Source organism: Lepidochelys kempii, chromosome 11 (assembly GCF_965140285.1).
Source record: "Lepidochelys kempii isolate rLepKem1 chromosome 11, rLepKem1.hap1, whole genome shotgun sequence".
NCBI classification, from domain to species: Eukaryota; Metazoa; Chordata; order Testudines; family Cheloniidae; genus Lepidochelys; species Lepidochelys kempii.
Genome location: NC_136390.1, coordinates 41478926 through 41506206, shown reverse-complemented (window position 1 = coordinate 41506206; position 27281 = coordinate 41478926). Strand labels below are relative to the sequence as shown.

The window sequence follows — 27281 nt, the reverse complement described above, 5'->3', positions numbered from 1 at the left end:
GATGGTGGTTTTTGGAGCAGGATGACCAGAGCTCTGTTCCTGCTGTCACTGTGAAGCTCCAAGTGGCATGGTGCACAGCATAGCAACAACTTATTGCCATGAATTATTTACAGTCTCAAAGACCCACTACTTTAGCAACATATACAGAATAATCCCACTTTAACCAGTTGGGCCAATAAGCACATGACTACCTAACATTTCCAGTGTCTTTCTCTCTCACATCCCTCAAAGTTACGCTGGCTCGCTATGGCTTTGCTGGGTTTCTCCTGCATACATCCCAGCAAGACATCCCAGCTGCCACAGATCCCTGCCAAAGCTGAGAGACGGACCCATATTGCTGAAATAGAATTTTACTTAGTGAGTTTTTGTTATGCCTTCTTTAAATGTTTTGCATGTTTCAGCAGTAAACTTAATGCCGTCCAAACATACTGACTTACTTGAGCTGGACCTGCTTCCTGGCCTGCCCTCCGAGTTTGGGAGGGAGGTCTGGATCATGAGCTGCACTGACTTCACCTCATCCTGAGCTTTCAGTTTACTCCATTGAACTGCATGTATGTGTCTGGTGGTTTTTGGAGCTCTGACATCACCCTATTCAAGAAACAGAACAGATTATGATTTAGGACACAACAAAATAAACTGCCACACCAGTGACCTTCCAATAACACTCTGAGGTTGTTGTCATTTTGTATAGAGGGTTTCTAGCCTGATCTCAGAGATTGTTAGAATCCAGAGGCTTTTGAGTAACAGTTTTATGATTCTGCTAAAAATCTGATCGTAAATTCCCCTTTCAGTTAATATCCTGTACGAGGGCAAGATTGCAATGCCTTTCTTTTTAACAAATATTTTAATAACTAAATCAAGTTGCACTTCAAGTAAATAGTCCTTTCTGCTAAAAGAGATAGGCAGTAGGCAGGTATTTGTTGCGGGGGATTCCCCTCATGGTAACTTGCCTACAGTAGAAAGCTCTTTAATCCTGCAATCTTTCCCTGTGACTCCTGTGAGGCACTACCAGCTAAAAGGAACCTGGGGTTAGTCTTCGTATCAGAGAAAACCACTGTTCTTCACTTCTGAGACAAGTAAGCCAGGTCCAGCATTTTCCTATCTCGATAGCCCTGCTTGAATCCATACCTCAGGACAGAGCTGGGATTTCAATTATTAGCCTCAATGTGAAGCATACTGTTGGTCTTTATAAAACACTTTTTGTAAGTAAGCCAAACCTTTTAATACAAAGTCTAATTTCCATCAGGTTAAACAGTGCTAAATTGTCTCCAGATTTTATTTTATGTTTCTCTCCATTTCTCATCACCTTCTTCCTCCTCCTGTTGTTCATCAGCTAATTAGCACTTCCCTGACAAGGTAACAACAAACACAACAACAAACAAACACCAGCAATACTGACCGCTGTTTAAATAAAAAAGTTTTCTTACTTGAGGAATTTCAGAGTAGCAGCCGTGTTAGTCTGTATTCGCAAAACGAAAAGGAGGACTTGTGGCACCTTAGAGACTAACCAATTTATTTGAGCATAAGCTTTCGTGAGGAATTTTTGTGTTCAGGAATCTGAACACACAGACTCTGAAAACATCATTCAGTTTTTCATCAGAACTTGAGATTTTGCAATTAATTATGCAGTGCTGGACCTTGATTACAGTATGCAGCAAAGTCAAAGTGCCCTGCTACCAGCTTTTAATGAAATTATGCTGTAGGTTTTCAACTTGGATAAGTATTTGCCTTACTTTTTCTGCACTTACCTCATATGTAATAATACATTCTACATTCTGATCTTTTGCTATTCCCACAATCCATTTCTCCATTACAAATGGTGGCTGAAAAGGGAAAAATAAACAGCATGTGTGTGGGGAGGGGAGGATTATTATTTTCATTTGATTGCTTTATTATTACACCAAAAAGGTTTTTTAAAAAAACTCATTCCCTACAGCTTTTGTCCTTTTTCATGTGGCAAATGCATCCATATTTTCCCTATGTATTAATGGGACATAAAGCAACACCGTTCGGAATTGTTTACTTCCTTGTTTGTATACCACATTCATTACTAAATTAGCAGTAAAATGTATTTGTGGAGTATAGTATACTTAAGCTAACTGCTTTTACAGACAGAGCATAAGAAACACAATGTTTTTGTAGGGACCTTAACATTTTATTTCATTCTTTTTTAATTTCTTGCCAACAAAGAGGAAATTTTAAAAAACAACAAGAACAGATACTTAGATTCCTGAAGACATTCTCCTCCAGGTTAAAAGAGTGTAGAAGTATGCGGAATATTAAGCTTATACCTGACAATCTCCTTGTGTTTAATTTTAATACTGATAAAAATTTAACAGGAAAAAACATGCAAAGCCTTGAGAAATGAAATACAAAAAAATGTCTCTCACAAGAGAAAATGCAAAAACTAGCAAATCTTAACACTAATAATAAAGGTTCCAGCATTCAGTGGCCACATAAACACAAGGACAGCATTAATGGTAGTTCCAGTGGGGAAATACTATGTAATAAGCCTATCATGGTAACACCATATTTTGTTATTTCCTGTTATTTTCCCTGTTGAGGGTTTGGCTCCAGCAGTTATTCCTAAGACAAAACAGCCAATGAATGCTGAATAAGGAATGTACACAGTTAAAGCCATTCATGAGAGTTTTTCCATCAGGGCACATTAGAGCAGCATTCTAATTGGCAATCAAGATGTTGCATATTTTTTCATTTACAAATTTATATTGTTACACATTGCCAAGGTATTAGGGTGGGTCACATTAATAAAAAACAATCAATTAGAAATGAACAGCAAACAGAGTGCCCTGCCTATGAAAACAACTTCCATCTCCTAGATTAAAATCAGTCAAGACATTGGCTGGTAAATATTTAGAGGCAAATGCTGAAGTCAGGTTAAACTCCCATTGAGGTGGAGTTGAAGATGCTCTATATTTCACTGACGGTGCTCAATGTGGAATACATCCGACTACCCACTCCATTTCTTTGCCACATTTTCCCATTTTTGTAGTAAAACAATGGTCACAAGCTGCATTTTATGATGCCATTAGGGCTTGAGTTACTAAAGTTAACGGACAGGGTTTTTTCCCCCTCTTATTGTGACTTTTCTATTCATTGGCTGCTCACTACTTTTCTGATGACTTTGTGGAATCAAGGTTCCATACCTTGCACTGTGCTCTGATCTTGGTTGTAAGGGTAGGGTTTAAGATCTTATCACATTTGAGAGAGGAGTTTCATAACAAAGTCAAAGTTTAAAAAAAATACAAATAGCATATGGAAGTTTCAGTAAGTGGAACATTTTCATCACTTGCACTTTTTCTTTCATTTAAATGTGGTAAGCAAATAAAGAAAACATATCATGGAAGTAAAAGAAGAACATTTTAAATGATTCCTCTCATATTGCTTTATCCTTAGCCTGGCTTAATAGGGAATATTAACAAATCAGTCAAATTATGATACAAATCTTCAAAAATAATGCATTTTATTTAAAAGCTGTCAAGAGACTGAGGTTTTCACAAGCACAAAAATCTACTGCTTTGGTATTTAATGTTTTTGTTTGAGATCTATGAATTCATAAAGGCTGTAAACAGAACCCTACCTTTGTCATTTTTAAAATCTCTACATCAGGTAGGTTAGTGTTGAATGTCACATCTTTTATGTAGGTTATTGCAATTTCATCCCCATCCATCTCCATAAACATTTTCCATTTACAGTCCTAGTATTAAAAGAGAGTAATAACATTTTAGAACAAGAAACAATACAAAATATAAACAAAATCTGCAAAACCCTAAATGTGTTAAAACCCAAGGTTTGGAATACATTCCTACTGGATTCTTTTCAGGATAAAAGTATCCAAAGTGAATGAACCTTTCTGTTTTCTTGGTAGCATTTCTATTAGTTCACATCTGAGAAACAGTTGTCATTTTGATACTGTGTTTTAGTTTCTTAAATGGTAGAATTTCCTCTGAGAGGCTCAGGGAAGATAGAGCAGGTATATTTACACTAATAGGTAAATACGGTTTCAGGAGCAGGCATGGAAGGTTTCCATAAGCAAGCTGAGACAGAGTAACACAGCAGTAGAGAGAAGCTGAGTTATCAGCTTTATTTCCCAGTGGGCCCAGACGAGTCCTTCCGTGTGAATCCAAGAACAAATGATCATAGAGTCTAAGAAATGCCACTAAAAAAACTGCTGGAATAAAGGAGCAGCAAGTTATTAGAACCCAGTTATATCAGGTACCAAGCATCCTCCTGTGTGATACTGAGCGCCCTCTAGTCCTGTTCATTTCAGCTAGAGTTCAAGGAGCTCAGGACTTCATATAAAAATAATAATTATGGCCCTGATCAAGCAAAGGACTTAAGCACATGCTTGGCTGGAAGCGGGTGAATAGTCCCACTGATTGGATTGGAGCCACCCATCAGAAGCACTCAGCCCCTTGCAAAGGGCTTGATCCTCTGAGGTGTTGAGCATTCCGGCAAAGCTCTTAAACATGCTTAAAATTATGCCCATGCTCTGACTCATTAGCCTGGCCCTGGGAGTTTTAATTGAGAAGCAATGTAGTCTATTACTCTGTTTTACTGATTTGTGAACAGAGCAGAGAGACTGGGAGTCAGGAGATCTGGGGCCTCATTGAGCGTGGAGCATTTTGAAAAACTGGCCTCTTCATTTAGGTGCTTACATAGATTATGAGCTCTGCTGAAATCTTGCCCCAAGGCTGCAATTGTGGCTGTGACGCTGAATTGCCACGTGGCCTTTGGCAAGTCCGTGTGCCTCAATTTCTCCATGTGCACAAACTTAACACTGTGTATTTCTGTGGAATACGGTATATGGTCCAGAGACCATAGCAGAGCGCTTAGAGATCACCACCACTTTACTTCCTATGCTTTGCACTGCAGAATCTTGTTTCAGGATGTCTATTACTGCGTAAATCTGGATTTTGTGCTACTTTGGTGAAGTCTCCCTCCAAAACAAATCTGATGAATATCAATCTGTTTTGATAAACAATGTGATTCAAACCCCTATCTCCAAAGGAAAAACTGTAATTACTGCATTAAATATAGGATCTGAGTCCAGGCTCGGAGTACCTGGTAACTCCCAGTAACTTCAGTAGCAAAGTAAAGGTGCGTAGCAACTCTTTGGATCAGACCCAAAGGAAGAAGCCTCTTTGATAGGGTAATAAACCACTTTGGCCCAAACAGTTGTGGACTCAGCTATACTAGGAGCAGTGCATGAGCAAGGCCTTTTCTTCTTTAAACAGCAGTTTCATACAATGAAATACGAAACCTTATCCCTTAAAACGCTGTTCTCAGACCCATACTCCTCCTCAAAATTCTGTGTCTGTCACAGGCCAAACCATTCAATCTGCCCTCTATGTCCACTGGAAAATGAACATCTTATTTGATCTGAGGAATATTGCTATGTCACCTTTTAAAATACTTATCTTTTAAATTAAAAAGAGACCAGCCCGATTTGTGGACAAGACACTTGTGTGATCAGTTTACTAGTCAGCTACTTTCCTTAAGTATATACTAATCTTTAGGGTTAACCATTCAGTAAGCAACACTAGCTTTCTACAGTTCAAAGAAGCTTAAAAGTAGAAAAGATTATTGCTCTACTTCCCCCTATTAATATATAGGCCCTGATTCAGCAAAGAACATAAATACATGCTTATGTCCATTTCAATTCAGCACAGCACTTAATTCAAATTATTTAATTCATTGGAACTAAAGCATGTGGTTAAGTTCTCTGCTGAATCAGGGCCATAAAGGTCTCTTGAGTCAAGGCGAAGTTTACTACCTGGATAAAGTGGGGAACAAAACATATTCTGTGGAAGTGGCACATTAAAAAATCTGTTTATAAATGTATTTACACAATGTCCTTCACAAAAGATGTCCCTGGGCACTTTACAATTCAAACACAAAGCCTTGTCAAATATCTATCTTTTCAGTTTTGATTTAAATAAATAAAACAGATTTAGTTTTCGAACTATGAAGAGGAAGCCAACTGCATAACTGAGGCACAAACACTCAAACTTTGAGTGCAGATACTTTCTGACTTATATTTAGAACAAGCCAATAAATCAACAGCCTCTGAAAATGGCTGTAGGAATGTAAGAGAAAAGCAAATCATAAAAGTATTACAAACTCACTACTCCTAAGATCCATAAGAGTAAAGCAAGAACACTTTAAAAACCAGGCCTTCCGTTTATTCCTGTGATCATATCACTCACCTTAAAACAACAAATATTAATGTCAATAATGAAAAACGAAAGGAAAACATAAAAGATCAGCCAGGGGCTTTAAACAACAACACACACCTCTTGGTACAAAAAACACTCCCTGGGGAGAGATCTCATTCTGGAAGGAGGCATGAATTTAGGATATGTTTTTAAATTCAGTTGTGGCAATAAAAAAAAAGTTTAAGAGTCAAGGAAAAATGGAAACAGCATCTTAGCAGGCAACAGGATATTGGAAAACATAAGATGTAGTGCAAGATGAAACAAATATGAAAAAAGTGCTGGTCATGCTGGCATTAGAAGTAGCAGCATGTTGATGATTTAGGCCCCTGGTAGCTCCTTTCCATTCTTAGCTATTATCTATCTCAGCTGCTGAAACCTGCTGTTTTAAAGACATAAGAGTTGAACATCTAGTGACAGCACCTGGGTTATTTATCATTATGTATAACCTGCTACGCTACATTTTATTATGCTGGATTTAAAGGAAGATAACACAAGTATGGTTAATTTGCTTCTCTTCTTTTTATATATAGTGTCATGACCTGCCACTGCTTAGTCCCATGAGATATTTTTAACCAAAAAGAAAGCCACAAGAAACTCTCCCTAAAAATTCCATTAATAACCTCTTGTAGCATGTATAGGTTGCAGGGTCTGGAACTAAGAATGTTTTAATCTCTTCAGCAAAACAATGCCTCATAATGATGTACAGGACTATTGCTGTACTGATGAAGAATCATACATAATTCAGCACCTTTCACTTGGCACCACTGTGATATCCTCATTAGTAGTGGCTCACAGTGGTTGTCAGATGGTGTCCATGCGAATGCAGGCATTATATTGTCTTTGAGATGTGCAGCTGCTTCCATGACACTGCCAGTATATAAAAACATGACGCCAGTTTGTTTTATTTAGTGCTAAACCTTCCAGTTTGTAAAAACAAGGCTGACACAGAGCCTGACATGAGGCAGTGAAAATAATTAGCTCTCATTTTCTCAGCCTCCTATTTCCTTCTCCCTGCTGTGTTCTCTTTCCACTAAACCACCACATGTCAGTCGAAATGGGAGGCAATTAGTGGGCTCATTTCAGTCCCCACAACTGTGCTGAAAAGAAAGTATTTATGATGGCACAATGAACAGCTGAAAGATTAAATAACGTTTGCCTTTTGAAAAGAAAATGACTTCTAGCTAAATGGGCAATTTTTGATTATTCTCAAACAAGCTTAGAGTAGTTGGTTTTTAAAATACAAGAAAGGAAAATGAGTCATTTTTAGGTGAAAGAATCAAATAAAACTTGACACAGTAATGCAAATAACTGATGTTTTATTGCAAAATATGTAAATGTGTTATACCCTTAACAATGGCTCATGTCTCAGGTCAGGGCAGATTGCTGCCAACTAGACACCAGTACAGAGAAGGTTGCTGCATTGCATTTTTTGTTTCAGTTTTGTATGGGGAGGAAAAAAGGGGGCTTTAGAGAGAGGTGCTCTTAAAAAATAAAGAAACAATGCCAGCTAAACATACATTTATATAATTGATTGCCTGTGTGCTTACTTGAAGGGCCTGATCTTTCACTCAGGCAGAAGTCCCAGATCAATGGGAATTTTGCCTGAATGAGGAACATAATATTGGGACCTTATTGTAGCTAAATATGCAAAAATATCTTTCATTTGATATTATCTTTCATGTAAATCCAGCATAATAAAATGTAGCATAGCGAGTTATACATAATGATAAATAACCCAGGTGCTGTCACTAGATGTTCAGCTCTACTGCCTTTAAAACAGCAGGTTTCAGCAGCTGAGACAGACAGAGTTCTGAGACAGAAATGGTTCTGAGATTAGCTGCCATGTGTACAAAGGTCTGTCCTCACTAAGTGGTTGCAAGCAAATAAGGATTTTTAGGGCCCTGATCATCACCATAAAAATAAATTGCCAGTTCACTTGTTTGTGAATGCAATATTTTAAAGGTGGAAATGTGAAAAACAGTATTCCCTTTTCCAAGCACTGACTATATCTTCATGCCATTTAACAAACCTCTGTACTTTTGTAGACAGCTTCCAGTTACCACTAGTGATAGACAGCTCCAAAAGTGGTGCAGGGGAGTAAGCCCAACATGCCCTCAGAAAGGATGAAATCCACCCTCCAACGCTGTGGGCCTGTGCCAGGCTTTCTGTGCTATTTTCACTCTGCAATGGGACTGTGTTGGGGCACGGGGTGGATTGCCTTTAGGGGAAGTAGCTGTTCAGGGATTCATGACTGGGATTCTGTATATCAGCCCAGGAGAGGCTGGTGTGTAAGGAGGTTTGGGCTAGGCTGGGGCAGTACCATTGCATCCACTGTTGTCCATGTGGAGATGCAGTGGCTACTATTCTAGACTTCACTCTGGAGTAGTGCCCTGGAGCGAGGTTGTGCTGCAAGCCAACAGACTGTCTATGGGTTGGAACCTGCTCACGTCCCCTGTACAAAGACAGATTATTGGGACTTTGCATGTATGAGAATGGGGATGGGAAGAGGGCAATTACATCCACATTGGGTGTACTGTAAAAATCCAGATATATACTAAAAAGGTTCTATAGAAAGGCAAGTGAGCAAGTTACTCAGCCAAAAAATTCAATGAGCCTGCATATACCTCTTTACAGTTCAATAAAAATGTGCATTTCCTATAGGAATTGCTGCACCGCATCCTACATTCAACACCTTCGAAGAGTATGGGCTTGCTTCTGATCTCATTTACACTGGTGGTGTTCCAGGAGTAACCACATTGAAATCAGTAGAGTGGCACCCGTTTTACACTAGTGTCAGATCAGAATAAGGCCCAAGTGGTCCCTTCTTGATGGAAAACCTGATGAGTTCAAAGTGCCTTGTGCTAAAATTTCAATGAGCAATGACACTGTAGCATTGAGGCATACCATTTTGCCCGACTACGTGATGCTCCACTTTGACAGATTATATTAATCAGTTTAGTTAAACTGTAGTTATATTTATTTTATTGCTCAGGTATTTTTTTCAGTTTTACAAAGAAACTATTTCTCTTTTCTCTGCTTTATTAGAATCTACACACGTCTGCTGTAATAAATAATAAAAGACTATGATTCTGCTTGGACTCCTATACGATATTTCGGAATTTTTAAGTGCTGAGAAATCTTTGGGACTAAATCAAAGATTATTAGACTAGAAAATTTTATGTGTAAGAGATTAAAAGCATTCAAGGGTCTTGCAAAGGAGGCTGTGGATCACAAGAAATACTCCAAAAGAATTGAAATAGGCAGTGTTGTAAACGCACCTATGCACCTATGTGTGTGAGGTAAAACTGAAAAGCTGGAAAATGGGAACATCTTAATTTTGGATATGGAATGTAGCTTTAACTGCTTTTTGCCATGATTTTAACCCGATGAGTTCCCCAAAAAGCAAAGTAAATTGGTGTTGACAGACTGTTTATAAAGAGAAAAGAGCTACTAGCCTTCCTTTACTTTCTAAGTCTCAAAGAGATGGGAAAGGGTGGAAGAAGCAGTAGGTAGAAAAGGATGACAAGCTTTCATTAAATTGCATTCAGTTACAATGAAGATGTGGCATTACATTTTAGTATTATGTTGTCCTGAATCGTCCCGCATGGTACCAGCCTGTGTCTTTAGACTTATCCCACTGGGATAACCAGAGAACCAGGTACATTTGTTTGGAATAGCTCTCTGATATAGCACTACATATAAATAAATAATACTAAAATAAACCTTCAGAACCCTCCCAGAAGTCAGGGCCATGTAGTCCTAGTATAGACCTGGGTGAAGATGACCTACTATTTTTACAGATCGTTAAAAAATACACGCTGGTTTGGAAACCAGGCCAGTAAAGGCAGTTCAGGCCATCCAAGTCTGACTTACTCTATGGCTCCGACCAGTTTTAAAATGAATCAGACCTGGGCTGGTTGTCACTGGGTTTAAATGAGTGCATTTAAGCAGAGTTCCAATGTGGTTTTCTTGAACAGCAAAGCTAGGAACGTCTCCAGAGAACCCTGCTCACCAAACCTTCTGAGAAGGCTACAATTTTTCTTACCACAATTCTTAAAACATATTCCACAAAAAAATCCTGGCTTACATTTGTCAGGGAGTCCCCTATCCCCCATGAGCTTCGTTTATATGACATTGGTAGGGTGCACTCGGTCCCAACCATGTTTTATAACTGGATTAGCTGAACCAGTTTTAAATCCGGTTAGAATTCTGGGGGAAGCTTCCACAGTCTAGACGAGCCCATGGTGGATAGGGTTTGCGCATTCCTGTTGCGACTGAAAGGTGGGATTTCACCTTTGTTTCACACTCATGAAACAAAGGTGAAATCCCAGAAAAGGAAGGATTAGCACATAGTACACCTCAGGGGTGGAAATATACCTTCTCCTGTATGCACACACCAACTCACAATGCAAGCAAAATCTGCTGGAAAGCGAGAGAGAGCGAGAGAGCGAAATAACCACAAAAGAAGGAAGCTTTCCACAGTTACATGAAGAAACGCACTAAGAAAACTGCAGTCACTGCTTTTTCATGAGTCCCTAGCGAGGGGCAGTACATTGTTGTGCTAATTCAGGTGCAACCTGGGAAACCTGCGAAGAGTGAGAATCTGCCTCCTGGATTCCACCTGTTCTGTGGGGGAAGCCCCCATGTGCCAGGCATATAGCTGGTGTAGAGTACCTCCCCCAACACTTCAAAGCCTTCTGCCCCTTACTCCCTTGCATGGCTGCACAAGGCAGGGCACAATGTGCACCTACAGAAAAGAAGCTGTATAGCACCACAAGTTATGGGTGCCTGAGAGCACTGGGGATGTACAAGCAATTCACACTGCAATGGGAAATCCATCTTTACAACTGGAAAATGCTTCAGATAAAAGAAATCCAAAATACAATGAAAAAGAAAGGAGAAAATCCCCACATAGCAAACCAAGAAGGTTTTGCCCATGAATGAGACAAATTCAATACTAGTCCAAGCCCCCAGCCTCCACTGGTATCTCAATTTACCTCCTTTTCACAAAAACCTGTTGTCTCATGTTCAGTATGATAAAGGATTTATATAAGAAATTCTCAATCACAAAACTGAAGTTAGAGAAAATGCTTATGAGGAAACAATCTTGTTTAATTCAAAACTTCCTGTACCACTGTTTTTCTTGTACCCATCCATCATTGATTCAGCATTGTACTTTGAAATTTGCTCAGTGATTTTCTGAGTAGCAGGATTCACATAATAAATGGAAAATATTTCTACAGACATTGGGCCGTTTGAGTAATGATTAAAGAAACAGAAATAAAATGATATTATCCCAACAAGATTCATTTACCTGTGGACCATTTCCAAGTTTCAAGTGATAACCAAAAACAAGTTCCAGGTTCACTACTTTCTCCATGTTTTCTTCATTTCCACTTACAGAATCCTATCACAGAAACACAGTGTAAGAAATTACCTCTATTATGAGTCTCTGTGAGTTGGTGACCCGGCTACATTTGACAGTATGAGTTTAATACCCTTTCCTTTTGTATGTTACAAATCTATTGGCTGGTCAGATGATACTGCCGTCCTCTCAGTAGTTCCACATAAAAACATAGGAACGGCCGTACGGGGTCAGACCAAAAGGTTCCTCTAGTCCAGTATCCTGTCTTCTGACAGCGGCCAATGCCAGGTGCCCCAGAGGGAATGAACAGAACAGGTAATCATCAAGTGATCCATTCCCTATCACCCATTCCCAACTACTGGGAGACAGAGAATAGGGTCACCATCCCTCCCCATCCTGGCTAATAGCCATTGATGGAGCTATCCTCCATGAACTTATCTATGTCTTCAAGTCACCAGGGCCTGATGAAATGTACCCTAGAATACTCAAGGAGCTGACTGAGGAGATATATGAGCCATTAGCAATTATCTTTGAAAAGTCATGGAAGACAGGAGAGATTCCAGAAGACTGGAAAAGGGCAAATATAGTGCCCATCTATAAAAAGGGAAAATAAGGACAAGCCAGAGAATTTACAGACCAGTCAGCTTAACTTCTGTATCCGGAAAGATAATGGAGCCAATAATTTAGCAATCAATTTGCAAACATCTAGAAGATAATAAGGTGACAAGTAACAGTCAGCATGGATTTGTCAAGAACAAATCCTGTCAAACCAACCTGATAGCTTTCTTTGACAGGGCAACAAGCCTTGTGGATAGGGGTAGACTCGGTATATCTTGACTTTAGTAAAGCTTTTGATACTGTCTTGCATGACCTTCTCATAAACAAACTAGGGAAATGCAACCTAGATGGAGCTACTATAAGGTGGGTGCATAACTGGCTGGAAAACCGTTCCCAGAGAGTAGTTATCAGTGGTTCACAGTCATGCTGGAAGGACATAACAAGTGGGGTCCCTCAGGCATCAGTTCTGGGTCCGGTTCTGTTCAATATCTTCATTAATGATTTAGATAATGACAGAGAGTACACTTATAAAATTTGAGGACGATATCAAGCTGGAAGGGGTTGCAAGTTCTTTGGAGGATAGGATTAAAATTCAAAATGATCTGGACAAACTGGAGAAATAGTCTGAAGTAAATAGGATGAAATTCAATAAGGACAAATGAAAAGTACTCCACTTAGGGAGGAACAATCAGTTGCACACATACAAAATTGGAAATGGCTGCCTAGGAAGGAATACTGCAGAAAGGGATCTGGGGGTCATAGTGGACCACAAGCTAAATATCAGTCAACAGTGTAACACTACTGGAAAAAAAGCAAATATCATTCTGGAATGTATTAGAAGGAGTGTTGTAAGCAAGACGCAAGTAGTAATTCTTCCTCTCTATTCTGCGCTGATTAGGCCTCAACTGGAGTATTGTGTCCGGTTCTGGGCACCACATTTCAGGAAAGATGTGAACGAATTGGAGAGTGTCCAGAGAAGAGCAACAAAAATGATTAAATGTCTAGAAAACATGACCTATGAGGGAAGATTGAAAAAATTGGGTTTGTTTAGTCTGGAAAAGAGAAGACAGAGGGGACATGATAGTTTTCAAGTATGTAAAAGGTTGTTACAAGGAGGAGAGAGAAAAATAGTTTTTCTTAACCTCTGAGGATAGCACAAGAAGCAATGGGCTTAAATTGAAGCAAGGAAGGTTTAGGTTGGACATTAGGAAAAACTTTCTAACTGTCAGGTTAGCACTGGAATAAACTGACGAGGGAGGCTGTGGAATCTCCATCACTGGAGATTTTTAAGAGCAGGTTAGACAAACACCAGTCAGGAATGGTCTAGATAATACTTTGTTCTGTCACGAGTGCAGGGGACTGGACTAGATCACCTCTCGAGGTCCCTTCCAGTCCTATGGTTCTACGATAATTCTATCTAGTTCTTTTTTGAAGCCTGTTATAATCTTGGCCTTCACAACATCCTCTGGAAAAGAGTTCCACGGGTTGACTGCGCATTCTGTGAAGAAATACTTCCTTTTGTTCGTTTTAAATCTGCTGCCTATTAATTTCATTTGGTGACCCCTAGTTCTTGTGTTATAAGGAGTAAATAACACTTCCTTATTTCCTTTCTCGAAACCAGTCACAATTTTATAGACCTCTATCATATCCTCCCTTAGTCATCTCTTTTCCAAGCTGTAGAGTCCCAGTCTTATTAATCTCTCCTCATACGGAAGCTGTTTCATGCCTTTAATAATTTTTGTTGCTCTTTTCTGAACCTTTTCCAATTCCAATACATCTTTTTTGCGATGGGACAATCACATCTGCACACAGTATTCAAGATGTGGGCCTACCATGGATTTATATAGAGGCAATATGATATTTTCTGTCTCATTATCTATCCCTTTCTTAATGATTCCCAACATTCTGTTCGCTTTTTTGACTGCCCCATGACACTGAGTGGAAGTTTTCAGAGAACTATCCACAATGACTCCAAGATCTCTTTCTTGAGTGGTGACAGCTAATATAGACCCCATCATTTTATGTGTATAGTTTTCCAATGTGCATTAGTTTGCATTTATCAACATTGAATTTCATCTGCCATTTTGTTGCACAGTCACCCAGTTTTGTGAGGTCTCTCTGTAGCTCTTCGCAGTCTGCTATCTGACTATATATACCAGAACTCACAAATTAGCTTGTGTTACACTATAAACACTGGCAGCCTGTTACAGGGCAAGCTCCTATGAGGTGTTGAGCACTTTCAGCTCCATATGAAGCCGTTATTTCACAGAACAATGTCATTTTGAGCAGCTGTCCATAGTAACTGGAATTATGGCTTGAAATTTGCAATGCAGTAAACAATTATGGATTTTCCTTTGATTGTACGATGGACTTTATTTTAAGTGGGTCTCACTGTATTGTTGTGCTGTAAATTATAACAGCTATAAAAGCAACTGAATACTTTGGGGTCTAGTACTATCTGATTAGCTGACAGAATTCCTTTGGTTTGATGTATGCAGTGTAGTTGCAGTCATGTTGATTCCAGGATATTAGAGAGACAAGGTGGGTGAGTTAATATCTTTTATTGGACCAACTTCTGTTCATGAGAGAGACAATTTTCTTACCACAATTCTTAAAGCTTGTCCCTCTCACCAACAGATGTTTGTTCAACAGAAGAAATTACCTCACCCTCCTTGGGTTTCATAGTAAGCTCTAAAAGTCAGTTGAGTCTTTATATCTTAAATCCAAAGGAAGGACCCTGGAGGAGGGGTAGAGCAGGTCTATCTTTGTTGGTGTCCTACCTGTTGTTGCTGATATCACAAAACCCAAAAGATGTATGGTTAGCATGCAGGGGGCTTAAAAAGGAAACAAAAGAATGACTACTATAGTACATAATTATTTTCTCCTGTAAGACAACAGAGTAAGGAATGATGTGCTCATTATGGTCTGGATTGGAACTACTTTGCACACAACGAGTAGTTACTCACATGAATAATCCACTGATTTCAGTGGCATTACTGATGGGAGTAACTGCTCACCCATGCAAGTACGAGGGGTCACAATCTGGCCTTATGATATTACCATCATATGTTAACCTGCAAGACATCTTTCTGTTGTATTAATTCTTTGAACCTCATTGAGAGGGTGTATTGTTGTGATATTACTTGTTCTGATACGCACACTCATATTGCTAACTTGACCTCAAAAATCTGCCACAGATAGTGACAACGTAGATGTGTACCCTATACTAAGTGTAAGGCCTAGTAGCACAGCATAGGTACAGGAATAGATACATTTATCGAGTCAAGGCAGGCAGCACCTTTTAAATAAGTAAATAAATACTGACCTTAATTAATGGTGGGAAATGAAACATGTTTAGGTAATCATGAGTTAACCTCTCAATAGCAGTCTGTAAGAAACCAAACAAACCCAAATCAGACCATAGTTCATCATGATGTAAAGCGTAAATGCAGGACTGAAAAACAGCACTCTGTGTGTGTGTGTGTAAGTAACTCATTCAGTGTGCATAGTGTTCTCTGTATCCAATCTTAATGTACAGTTCTGTTCTAAAAAGGGACTCTAAAATGGCATCTTCTTACTCAGCAGATCTGTCCCCTTGTGAGTATTCAGAGTCAGATCTGCTTAATTTAGGGTCTATCTACACTGCAGCTGGGCATGTGCTTTCACAGATGGGTAGACAGACACGTGCTAGCTCCACAATAGCAGTGTAGACAGGGTTAGCATAGGCAGCAGCTACCCGGGGGTCCAGGTGGGCTTGTACTCAGATGGCTAGCTTGAGCTGCTGCCCATGCTATGTTGGGCTACATACCACACAGACTATGCATATTCTCTGTGTATAAATAAAGTCTGCTGCAGTTTCCACGGCATGCATCCGATGAAGTGAGCTGTAGCTCACGAAAGCTCATGCTCAAATAAATTGGTTAGTCTCTAAGGTGCCACAAGTACTCCTTTTCTTTTTACTGAAAGTTTTAGCACACTAGCTCAAGAAGATTTGCATGACTGCCGATGGGCACTGGGAAGCACACTCCTAGTTACAGTGTAGACATACCCTCAATCACAAATATAGGTTTGTACAGGTTTTTACTTCTGTTAGCCTCACTGAGCCAACTCAGCAAGAACTGCATTCTCTATTCCAGGGGTTCTAAACCGTTTCCTTTTGGGGGCCCCACCAGCATGCTATAAAAACTCCATGGCCCAGCTTCAGGGGAGGTGGATTGGGCTTCAGCTGCAATGTGGGGGGAGAAGCTTGAGCCCCACGGAATGAAGGGGGCTGGAGCTTCTGATGCTTGGGGTAAGGAGGCAGCTCAGAGCTTTAGCCCCATGGGGATAGGGGGCTCAGGGCTTCAGCTGTGCGGGGCGGCTTCTCTGGGAGCTCAAGGCACTGGGGCTCTGGGCTTCAGCCCCATGGGGTACCTGGACTCGGGGCTCTGAGCGGTCGTGCTTGGCAGACCCCCTGAAATGGTTCATGGCCCCCTCAGTGGGCCGCAGACCGCCAGTTGGGAACTGCTGCTCTATTCCATGGTCTGTGTCCATTTATTTACCAAGTTTTAATAAGTTTCATCTGATCAACCCCTGCAGAGGGCAATCACACATGTCACTAATGGAACTACTTGGAAACAACGGCGTACAACCCATAGAAATGCAATATTAATTTGGACTGTAATACCTTTATTGTGCTGATGCAAAAGATAGATATAACCTAGTGCGACTCTCAGCGCTGACAATCAGACAAAAAGCATCCTTTTACTAGTAAATGGAGAACATTGTATACAGAATCACTCAGACATAATGGAAGCCCACAATGCCATTTTCAAGACATGTTTCAGAGCAGAACCACAGGTATGTAAGCCATGTTCTGTGACTGGAAGTAAATATTATTACTACTACATCAGTTACTACTTTCAGGCCAAGGGTTTTGCTGGATTCAGTGTAACTATTAGATAATTAGAGCAATACAATCTCTTGTGGATGAGATAAAGCTCAGACAGCAAAGGAGCCATACCCACTAGCACTCAACTATCTTTACAATTGTTCAAGAATAGAGTGTTTGGTACACAAAGCAGTTTTAAATTAGAGATGATTGGTGAAACTCAAGATGTTCAGAGATTTCAGTTCAAATACATTTTTGGTGTTTATCCGGACCTCTCTGATTAGGCTGGAAGTCTTGTGAGAACAGGTTCTGTCCTAAGATTTCCAAAGGTTTCACTTAGGTGGGAGATACTATTAAAAGAGTCTTTTGCAATATTTCCTATTCCTGTCCCAGCCAAAACCAGGAAATGCAGTGGAGCATGGGTATTTATAAGAGAGAAAAAAAACAACACCACATCAAAAACTCAAGGTTACCAATATTTTTGGCATCTCAAAGTGTTTAGGTTTGCTTTGGTGCCTATTGCAAGCAAGTTCTGGGTATGACCCTTTTTCTCAAAAAGGTTTTTCTAGCCTTAGCTTTAGATCTTCTCTTATGCTGGATAAAACTGATGATTTCTGTCAACATTTACACTGTCATTTACATTGTCAATATTTACTACTGTGATTATCAAGATGTGTTGTTAAGATACCTTTAAATGAATGATATGTCCTTTGGAAAGAATTCCCATGTCCTTTAAATCTTCTTCTTCTATAAGAAGCAACCGTTTCCCAGTGATATGATTTTCCTTAAACAAGTTGGCATAAACATTCATCTCACCGGAAGCATCACCTTAAGATATGAAAGATTATACAGAAATCGATAGTGCTCTTCACTGGGAAAAAAAAAGTTAAATCTGTGAGCTATAATGTGTAGTTTACCTTTTCCAACAAGCTGGTGCAGCCAAAAGTACTGTATAAAAAAAAAAAGCAGTTTTGAAGGTCACACAATTAAAATGTATAGGTTACAGCACCTCAAAACACTCAAAAATATAATGCTCATAATTCAATTTTAAAACAAAAATTAAAAGTCTTTTTAGTGGTGGGACAAGGGAATCAAACTTCTCCATTATATTTACTTTTCAGCGCTATCTTGCAAGTTTGTTATTTACGATAAATTTCCTTCTGCTTTGCAGCCATTTTTTTAGTTTATTATTGTTTTTAATTGCTACTGCTCCTAATGTAGATTGATCAATTTGTTGTGTGATGAATGGGACAAGTTCAGCAGCTTGGACCATTACTACTTTGCATTGGCTTTTCAGTTAGTCCTTCAGTAACCTTTACTTAAATGACCACATGATGTACCAAAAGGCTGCTGAAAGGGATATTAAAACCACTATCAGAGCGGTAGCCGTGTTAGTCTGTATCAGCAAAAAAATGAGGAGTACTTGTGGCACCTTAGAGACGAACAAATTTATTTGGGCATATGCTAAACCCACTTCATCGGATGCATGCAGTGGAAAATACAGTAGGAAGATATATAAAGAGAACATGAAAAAATAGGGGTTGCCATACCAACTCTAACAAGACCAATCAAGTAAGGTGGGCTATTATAAGCAGGAGAAAAAAAACTTTTGTAGTGATAATCAGGATGGCTCATTTCAAACAGTTGTCAAGAAGCTGTGAGTAACAGCCGGGGAAAAATTAATATGGGGAAATAGTTTTTACTTTGTGTAATGACTCATCCACTCCCAGTCTTTATTCAAGCCTAATTTAATGGTGTCCAGTTTGCAAATTAATTCCAGTTCTGCAGTTTCTTGCTGGAGTCTGTTTTTGAAGTTTCTTTGTTGAAGAATGGCAATACCCACCTGCCTATGACAATTCAGCAGCATATACTCTGGGCTGATAATCTGCCAAGCCAAATGCTTTAAACAGGTCTCTGAGCATGTGACCATTTCACCAAGGTGATAAAGTCCTTCCTCTTTCAGGATCAGGTCATTTTAAAATCTTTTTTGGAACAGGAATTTTAAAAATATATAGTACTAGAATCTTGCCCACAGATTTCTCAAATCTTGTCCACAATCTAGATTTTATTTATTATGATGCATCAGTTTTCTTTTATAGCTACATAAAAACAATGCTGACAGAATTAGTACAAAATGCTTACCACATCTTCTTCAGTCCACGCGCAAATATCAAAGGAAGGCAGCAACTGTGTGAGAAACATGAATTGAAAAGAGTAATATTGCTCTTCTTGTCTGATCATTTGCTCAGGTCTCCCCCCAGTTTTACTTTGGTGGCTGATTTTATTTGGCACCTCCTCTCCAGCTAAGCCATAAGCCTCCTGGTTGTGATGAGGACTTTCCCCATTATTCCATGGATTACTGCATAAAGTGCCATCAAAGTAGCATTCCTCATGTTCACATATTAGTCAAAGTGATCACAGGCTGGCTTCAGTGATATTACAGCAGTGATGGAATAGTCCCAACACCTCCTGGGGGCAAAACTAGTCAGGAGATCACCAAGCAACAAAAGCAGTCTTGGAATTTTGTCACCAGCCGCATCCCCTCAAGTGGGGCTCACTAGTCACCGCTCTCTCCTTGTGTTGTACCATTGCTTTTACTATCGCTTGACTCCAGTAGTGAAAGCTGTGTCTTGGTCTTTCCCAATATCAGCTGGGAGGGAGGTTTTCTGTAGAGTGAAAGAAGCGGTCACTGCATAACAAGGACAGCACAACTGACTTGGGACTGGGTCACTGCAGCTAGACTTCCTTACTGATTAAGGTACAAGTTTGTTTGTCCCCTTTTACCCGTCGGTTCCCGCCTACACCTGCATGATCATTCCTTTTAGGAGCTGTGGAACAAAACCTGAAGGGGACACTTCACAGCCAGCTGAATGCCACATACCACGTACCATGTATGGTACACTTTGTTATATGGTGGATCAGGATTCTCCCCTTGAAGTATGCGGGCATCAGACCAGAATCTGCTTGATACATGAGGGGATGGATCTGTCAGTGAAATCAGGAATGGTTTGAAGATGACACAGTGAAAGATCTCACTGAGATAGTAACCTCCATCTAACTAGCTAAAGAATGGGTTATTCTAAGCTATATTATCTTCTCATTGGTATCCTGTTAATTAGATGGATCTGAATTGACAGTGTCACCCAAACTCTTGCCACCATACTCTGGCTGAAAATTTACTGAATTACTTCACTACCAAACGGTAATTCAGATTTCACTGGTCAACCATCAGTGTTTCTGGTCTCCTTACATTGTGGGCCGTGCAAGCCAGAAGCACCCTAGTGCCCAATCTCTTGGCAGTTGCAGTTCCTCCTCTCCAGAATTCCTCCCTCACACCTGAAAGACCTTGTGCCTATGCATGGAAGCCACCCCATGTTTTCAAATCATTATCTATTAGTCTCCTCCTTTCCCTGACCCTGCAGACTGTGGGACAACAGGTGCCTCCCACAATGACTTCCACCCAAACTTGTGACAAGTCTTTCTGCTCTTCCCGTATGGATTCCCACTGATGGATTCATGACTGTCTTACACTTGTTTCCTGTGTCCTGAACTACAGCTTCTGCTGAACACTGCAAGATGCACAGAGGAAAGCAACCCCCCACCCCCACCCCAGTGGCTTGGCCAATCTGCTTCCAAGGAAAATTCCTTCCTCACCACAACCATTTTATCAGACAATCCCTGTCCATCCATGTGAAGATCACTTGACCCTCTCCCCCCACCTGCCCCGCTGCCCACCCCTTCCTGCCATAACTCTTCCAGGACAGAAATGGCCTCCTCAGATGGACAAAGCCAACAATGCCTGAGCTAAGTGGTCACTGGGATGGGAAGCTGGCTTCGACTGCCACACAGAAAGGCAAGTTTCCCTCGTCCCCCTAACTTCCCCATGCATGGCCCAAGCTTCATAACCTACTGATTACAAGTCAGGAAAATCCAGAAAAGGCTCCCCTCGTGACAATTAAATAGGGGCGGAGAGGGTTGTAGGATGGAAGGGGTCCACCTATCGCTGGCAACTAGGTTGGGCAGGATCTGGCAAACCATGATGACCCTTGTGAAGGCAGAGACCCACAATATTTGCAATAAATAATTAACATAATTGCCCTTAAATTCCAAATGGGCTGGTGTTTTCCTTTCCATTGGGAACTTTGAGTACAACAGTTTGCTGTAGTTCATTGTGTATTCTACCATTGCACGAGTTCAATATTCCATTCTTGCTTACACACAGTGACTTTTCAGATGATTCCCATTTTTAGGAGAGGAAAATTAGCGATGTGAAATGTTAAATATATTTACAAACAAACAAACAAAGAGGAAAAAGGGGGAAATGCCACACCCTGCATAATATGAAAAAGATCAAAGCAGAAGGCAATGAGGAATCCCTTTAATAGCAGCGGTTTACACAAGAACACAGAAGCATAAAATGTACTGTCAAAATGTTTATTGCAAAATAGAAGATTGGAACAAAGAGAAGCAAAGGAAAAAACTTCACATCAAAATCAAGTTTATGACACCAACTGAGAAAATTGAATACATTACATTTTTTTGAAAAACTGGAAAACCAAATCCATACTGTGAATAAAGCAAGACATCACATGTTAAGTGCGGTGAAGAAAACAACTGACTACTGAAAGGTCTTACCACAAGAGGGTGTAACATTGCATGTTCCATACAAATTAGCTAGTCAGTTTGCCACAATAGTTTTGGCACAGGTTTTGCTCAGGATAGTATTTCAGTAGGAAGGGATGAAGTTTTCTAACGCTGTGAAAATATTTTCTATTCAAATTTCATTTGCTCACACTTGGAGTATAAATAGAATCATTTCCTAGTATTCAGTACAAAACTTTTTAAAGAGTGCAAAAGCAAGAAAATGCAGTGGACTATATCTGACTTTAAAAGTCAGCAGAATATTTTGCACACAACGTAAAATGTTTAATGTAGGTTGCTGGTACTACAGTCCTGAAACTAAACCTTCACACACCAGAAACCTCTATACAGACTTAATAGTGTGCACTAAGTTGGAGTCAGGGGGAAAATGCATTCCTCTCCAGATTTCTACTGGTAGATTTTAAGGACTGTAAAAATTACTGTATGTCCTGTGAGCCTATTTTCCTACATGAAAGTTGGAAGAACAGAATGGATTCTCTATTGGCCTATAATTAAACCTCTGTCAAGTTGGAGGTCTTATTAAAAACCTGTAAAAGCTGCCTTATTACAAAAACAGGAAATAGCTTACTAAAGATGTACAGTAACTTTGCTAGTTACTTATTAGCTTTATTTTACGTGCTGTGGATTTACTGCTGCTGATAGCAATATAATGTATCAATTATTTAATTAGATCAATGTATCAATATTTAATTAGAATAACTGCTTTAAGATCTACAATGAAATGAAATCACTATCTAACAAAATACTGCAAATGATAAATGAACAAGTCAAGAACATGACATTGTGCCGAAGAGCTACTTCAGATCTCAGGTCTCAAAAATCCCCAGCATCTAGAGAAGACTAAGTCCAAGTACTACAGTTAACAAATATGGCCAGCTAATCAAGCATATCCAAAACACTCCACAAACTATATAAGCCCTGAAACAAGTCCTCAGATCTAAGCATTAGATCTCAGAGCAATTGCTATTCTAAAGCATTAGTGCTATTACAGTCATAAAAGTGACTACATTAAAATAGTCTTACTCAGCATATCTATTCCCTGCATCTTTTCCAAGTCCGAAAGAATGAGAACTGGGTTAGGAGTCAGGAAATCCTGAGTTCTAATCCCAGCTCACTATGTGGCTTTGAGTAAATAAAAGGGCTAAACTCTGAGTTCCTCAGGTCAGGAAATATGCCCTACTGAAGACAGTGTTAGTTTAAGTAGAATGACTGAGTAAAAATGAGAAGTTCAAATTTGGCCTTTAACTTCTCTATATCAGCTTCTCCAGCTGTGAAATAGGATAACAACACTTTACCTTATCTGCCTCATAAGGCCCTGGGAGGATTCCTTAGTTAACTTTTGGTTAATGCTTTGATCATGTGACATGCTATGTAACTGTTAACTATTATTAGTAACTATTGTAGACACTTTGGTGATTGGACATCTAGATAGATTAAAAAACAAGTTTAATTCTGCTAGCACTGCAGAGCAAATCAACGGTGGAAGATCAAAATGGTTTTGTTCTGCCTCCATATCAACAGAACTGTCAACCAAAATCTTTCAAAATTAAAATATAGTGAGGATGTTCGAGGCAGAAACATAGCTGGATAGTCAAGCACAATTTATTTTTGACTTGTAAACTGAACACGTTTGGTATGACAGTCATTATAGGAGAATAAAAAAATCGACCTCCACAATGTCATTTTTTAAGCCAAGCTACTATTCTAAATATAATCATACTTTAAAGGAACCACAACAAAAAAGTTTGGGGAAAGCCTTAAGCTTAGTAGATCTTTCTTTTACAACAATTCTAGGGCCTTTCTACTTTGAACATGAAAATAAATGTTTCGAGAGTTATTGCTTTATCTCTCAATATATCTTTATTAGAGTTGGCTAAAAAATAGACAAGTCATGGAAATGTTGTCCTTGTTTTTCACTGAAAAACTAAATTTAATTTAAATTCTTTTTACCAGCTCTGCTCTCTATGTAAAAAATGCCAAATTATTCCATTTATTATGCTCAAATAACTCCTATTCACTTTAATGAGAGATGCATGAGAATATCTGTCCTCAACAAAAAAGTGATGTGATATAGTAGTGTTGGAATATTTATTAGGTGAAGATTTAAATCAAGAAGTGGATTTGCACATCTAATTAAAACCAACACGTATCTGTACAAAGTGCATTGAGATTATTAGGTGCTTTAAAAGTGCAAAGTATCAGTATCAGTACTAAGAAGAGATATTTTTGTTTTTGCATTTCTAAACATACTGGGTTCAATTTTGACTTCAGTTACAGCTGTGCAACTCTACCCTAGAAATATGGTACAGTAGTTTAACATAGACACATATTAGATTATACAAATCCTTCCATTTTTCCTGCGTGTAGTATAGCGGTTATAAAAATAATGTCGCGGCGGTAGCTGTTAGCAGGTGCAGACTTAAAAAACAATACAAATCTGCATTTGGAAATAGCTTGTTTGCTGCCATTTCCATTTAATTTGTTGCCCCTTTCCTATTCTCTGTCCCTCCCCACACCCTCAGTCACTTTGTTTAGTGCTCCTAAAATGCTACTACCACTGATCTTGTAGGAGCAAATTTCACTTGGACTAGATACAGTAAATTCTCCCAATAAGAACGTATTGCACCGTTCAGTGTTGAAATTACAAATTCTTATTAGCATGAAAAAATTGCTCCAGATATCACAAAGCTAACTTCAATCCAAGGGACTTGAACCTGCTAGCAAGAGGGTGGAACTTGGCTCAAATGCTATACATTTCATATAGTTAAGGGCCCAATCCTGCGAGGTGCTGAGCATCTTTAGCTCCTGTTGAACTCAAGCATAGTTGAAAGCACTGAGTGCTTTACAGGTGGCCAGAACAGCACTGGACCTTAGATAAGGAAGCTAGCTACCTTTCACATCTCAAAGATTGCACTCGTTACCCTAGAAAAGCTAATTTTAAAACTTCAAGAACTTTTTCTCTTATTTCTAAATAATAGAATATAATGTCCCAAACTCTTGGAGATCCAACTTCAGATCTGCTATCATGTAATGATTCTACTTTCTAAGGTATTTAAACAGCACTAATCGCCATTTTTCATGAGAGAACCACCACCAACACATGGCACTTAGGAGTTTAATTATCCCCTCAAATCCAACTGAACATGAAAGTAACACTTTTCTTTAAAAGTTTTTGCCCTTCTTTATTTGACAAACATTTTACAATGGGCCTTTCTTCTGCACTTGTAGGTGCGAATGTATCTGTTTCCTTCTCTCTTTCTGTACCATCACCAAAGAGTTCATCAGGAAAATACACTCACTGTTCCGGACAGAGGGTTTGTGGTGTAATTACTGCAACAGATACTTATATACTCAATTTTAGGATGAATCATAACAGTGGCAATATTTTAAAAATGATTTCACAGCAGAAAAATGGATATTTAAACTCTAGAGAATATTCTTCACGTCATCACTGAGACTTTAGCTTAAGCCACAGTAGGAGGGCTCACTTTTAAAATGTCTCTCCCCCCCCTATTCGGGGAAGGACAGTGATAAATGGTTTAATAGTTACAGCAAGATAAAAAATTGCTATAAATAACCTAAGACCAATTTTGCTCTCAGCTAAACCGGAATAAATCCAGAGTAAATCCATCAAAGTTAATGATATTTCCTGGATTTACATCAATGTAACCGAAAACCAGTGAGCTTGTAGACTACCACAATGCAATTAGGTGGTGAGGTTTTATTATAAGTGGCTGTACTAAAGAGTGAATTTCACAAATTAAAGAGAAAGAGAAAAGAACATTTATACAAATTATCTATTACCAGTGATTGTCTGTATTCAGTTGCTGTTTCTTAAACTGTGTGTTTGTAAGGGCTTTATTTTTCTCAGCCCTGCTTGTCCTTCTTAGTAATGTATTTATGATATCACAGGATATTGCCTTGAAAATGATTGAGAAATCACAAATTTAGCAAAACAACTTCACTGTAGCAGTCAGAAAGAATGGATTGTATAGGAAAAGCCCACATGGAAACACAAATATATTCATATGATCAACAATAAAAAGGATAAAGAAAACTACAAAAACAAAAACAAAGAGAAAAAAGTAATGGAAGTAAAATAGGTATTTAAGTTCCTCCATTGTTTTCAGATCTTAAACATTCAGCCACAGAAGTTTCTGTAATCAGATACCAAATATTACAGCATAAATGTGAGCTGCAGCTGTATTTGTTGGGTTTTAAAAACATTGATTTGTTTTGAAATTTTAGTTCCAAATTTCAGCAAAGCAAAAATAGGTCAACACAATCTAAAAACCAACAAGATATATTTTTAACATACAAATATGTCTAGCCCAGAAAAATGTAGTGTTTTTGCTTTTGTTTCTTTTACAGGGTTTAAAACAGACCAAAATGACAGGATGATTTTTCTGAAACTTTATTGCTTTGATTTGCTAGAAACCAATTTTAGCCTTAATTAGATTTCTAACTTCATTCACTAGAATCATCTGTATCATCATCATCATCATCATCTTCATCATCATCATCTGACCAGTCAAATTCTCTGAAACCCACAGCCATGTTGATTTTCTTCCCCTTTCTCATAGAGGTGGTTTTAGAAGAATTCTTTTTGGCTTGCATGTTTATCTGCATTCCAGAATGCAGGACAGATCCTGCTTGGTTCATAGAGAAGATATCCCCAAAGCCCTTCATCATCAAGGCCTGCAGACTTTGGTTCATGCCAGCTACCTCCCCGTTACTTGTTGCTGTGATCTGACATGACATCTCTGCACTGTTTGATTCCTCTGTTTTAGTTTCAAAGTAAGACTCCTGAGACATTCTTGCAGCAATAGGTAAGAAAAGCTATTTAAAGGAGGAAGGGACAGAGTAAAAAGGAAAGTTAGAACCAATTCAATTCAAGGCAAAAAAGACACTACCAGATTAGTTAGCAATAAACAGAAAGCAAAATGATTAGTGAATCAAAACACGGAGCTCAAGTAAGAATTCATTAGAACAGACTTGGCTTAAATTTTTTAAAAATGAGAGAGCAAAACCACCACCAAACAGCGTGCAGAGGACCACAGGTAGCCCAGCTTTCATGTTGAAAGGAAGTGCCAACTTTTGACTCTCTCTTTTTGTACCATACAAAATGGTTTACAACATTTCTCTAACCCATGTGGACTTTACCACAGGAATCTAGGTACAAGCAGAGCCACGGCTCGAATGAGTTGCTAAATTTTAGCTTTCAGAATTGAACAATAAATCAGCTTAGGGTTAAAGAACCTAGAAAAGCCCCTGGTGCAGAGAGAAATGTTTTTATCTAGAGGTCAGAAGATACCACAGCAGTAACGAGTATGTACAGATCTGGATAGATTGAATTAACTTTTTGTTCACCATTTTTGAGGCCACAATCAAAAGAAGGGTTATGGACCATTCCTGCCACTGTTAAAGTCAGAGACAAAATTTTTACCAACTTCAATGGAAGTAGGAGCAGGTCTCCAGTCTAGACTATTAATAAATTGCTTCTGTAAACCTTAGCAATTTATGTTGTGTTATTCATTGATATCAACATATATTTGGTGTGTTTCTGTATACCCTGCAATACAAGGCA

The 27281-nt window shown here is 39.0% G+C and overlaps 1 protein-coding gene across 6 annotated transcripts in view; it reads right to left on the bottom strand.

The window, feature by feature from the left end:
* MAP3K20 (mitogen-activated protein kinase kinase kinase 20) overlaps positions 1–27281 on the bottom strand; it is a 126168-nt gene that overhangs the window by 9548 nt on the left and 89339 nt on the right. For 5 of the 6 annotated variants that reach the window (XM_073305870.2, XM_073305871.2, XM_073305875.2 and 2 more), the window contains 8 exons: positions 19175–19219; positions 17950–17980; positions 17721–17860; positions 15488–15550; positions 11554–11646; positions 3602–3718; positions 1749–1823; positions 438–588 (listed from right to left, as the gene is read on the bottom strand). In XM_073305870.2, the coding sequence (XP_073161971.1) occupies positions 438–588; positions 1749–1823; positions 3602–3718; positions 11554–11646; positions 15488–15550; positions 17721–17860; positions 17950–17980; positions 19175–19219 (715 nt within the window). Of the gene's footprint in view, positions 1–437; positions 589–1748; positions 1824–3601; positions 3719–11553; positions 11647–15487; positions 15551–17720; positions 17861–17949; positions 17981–19174; positions 19220–21459; positions 26534–27281 lie in introns of those variants that run through there. The other variant, XM_073305876.1, reaches the window with a different exon arrangement.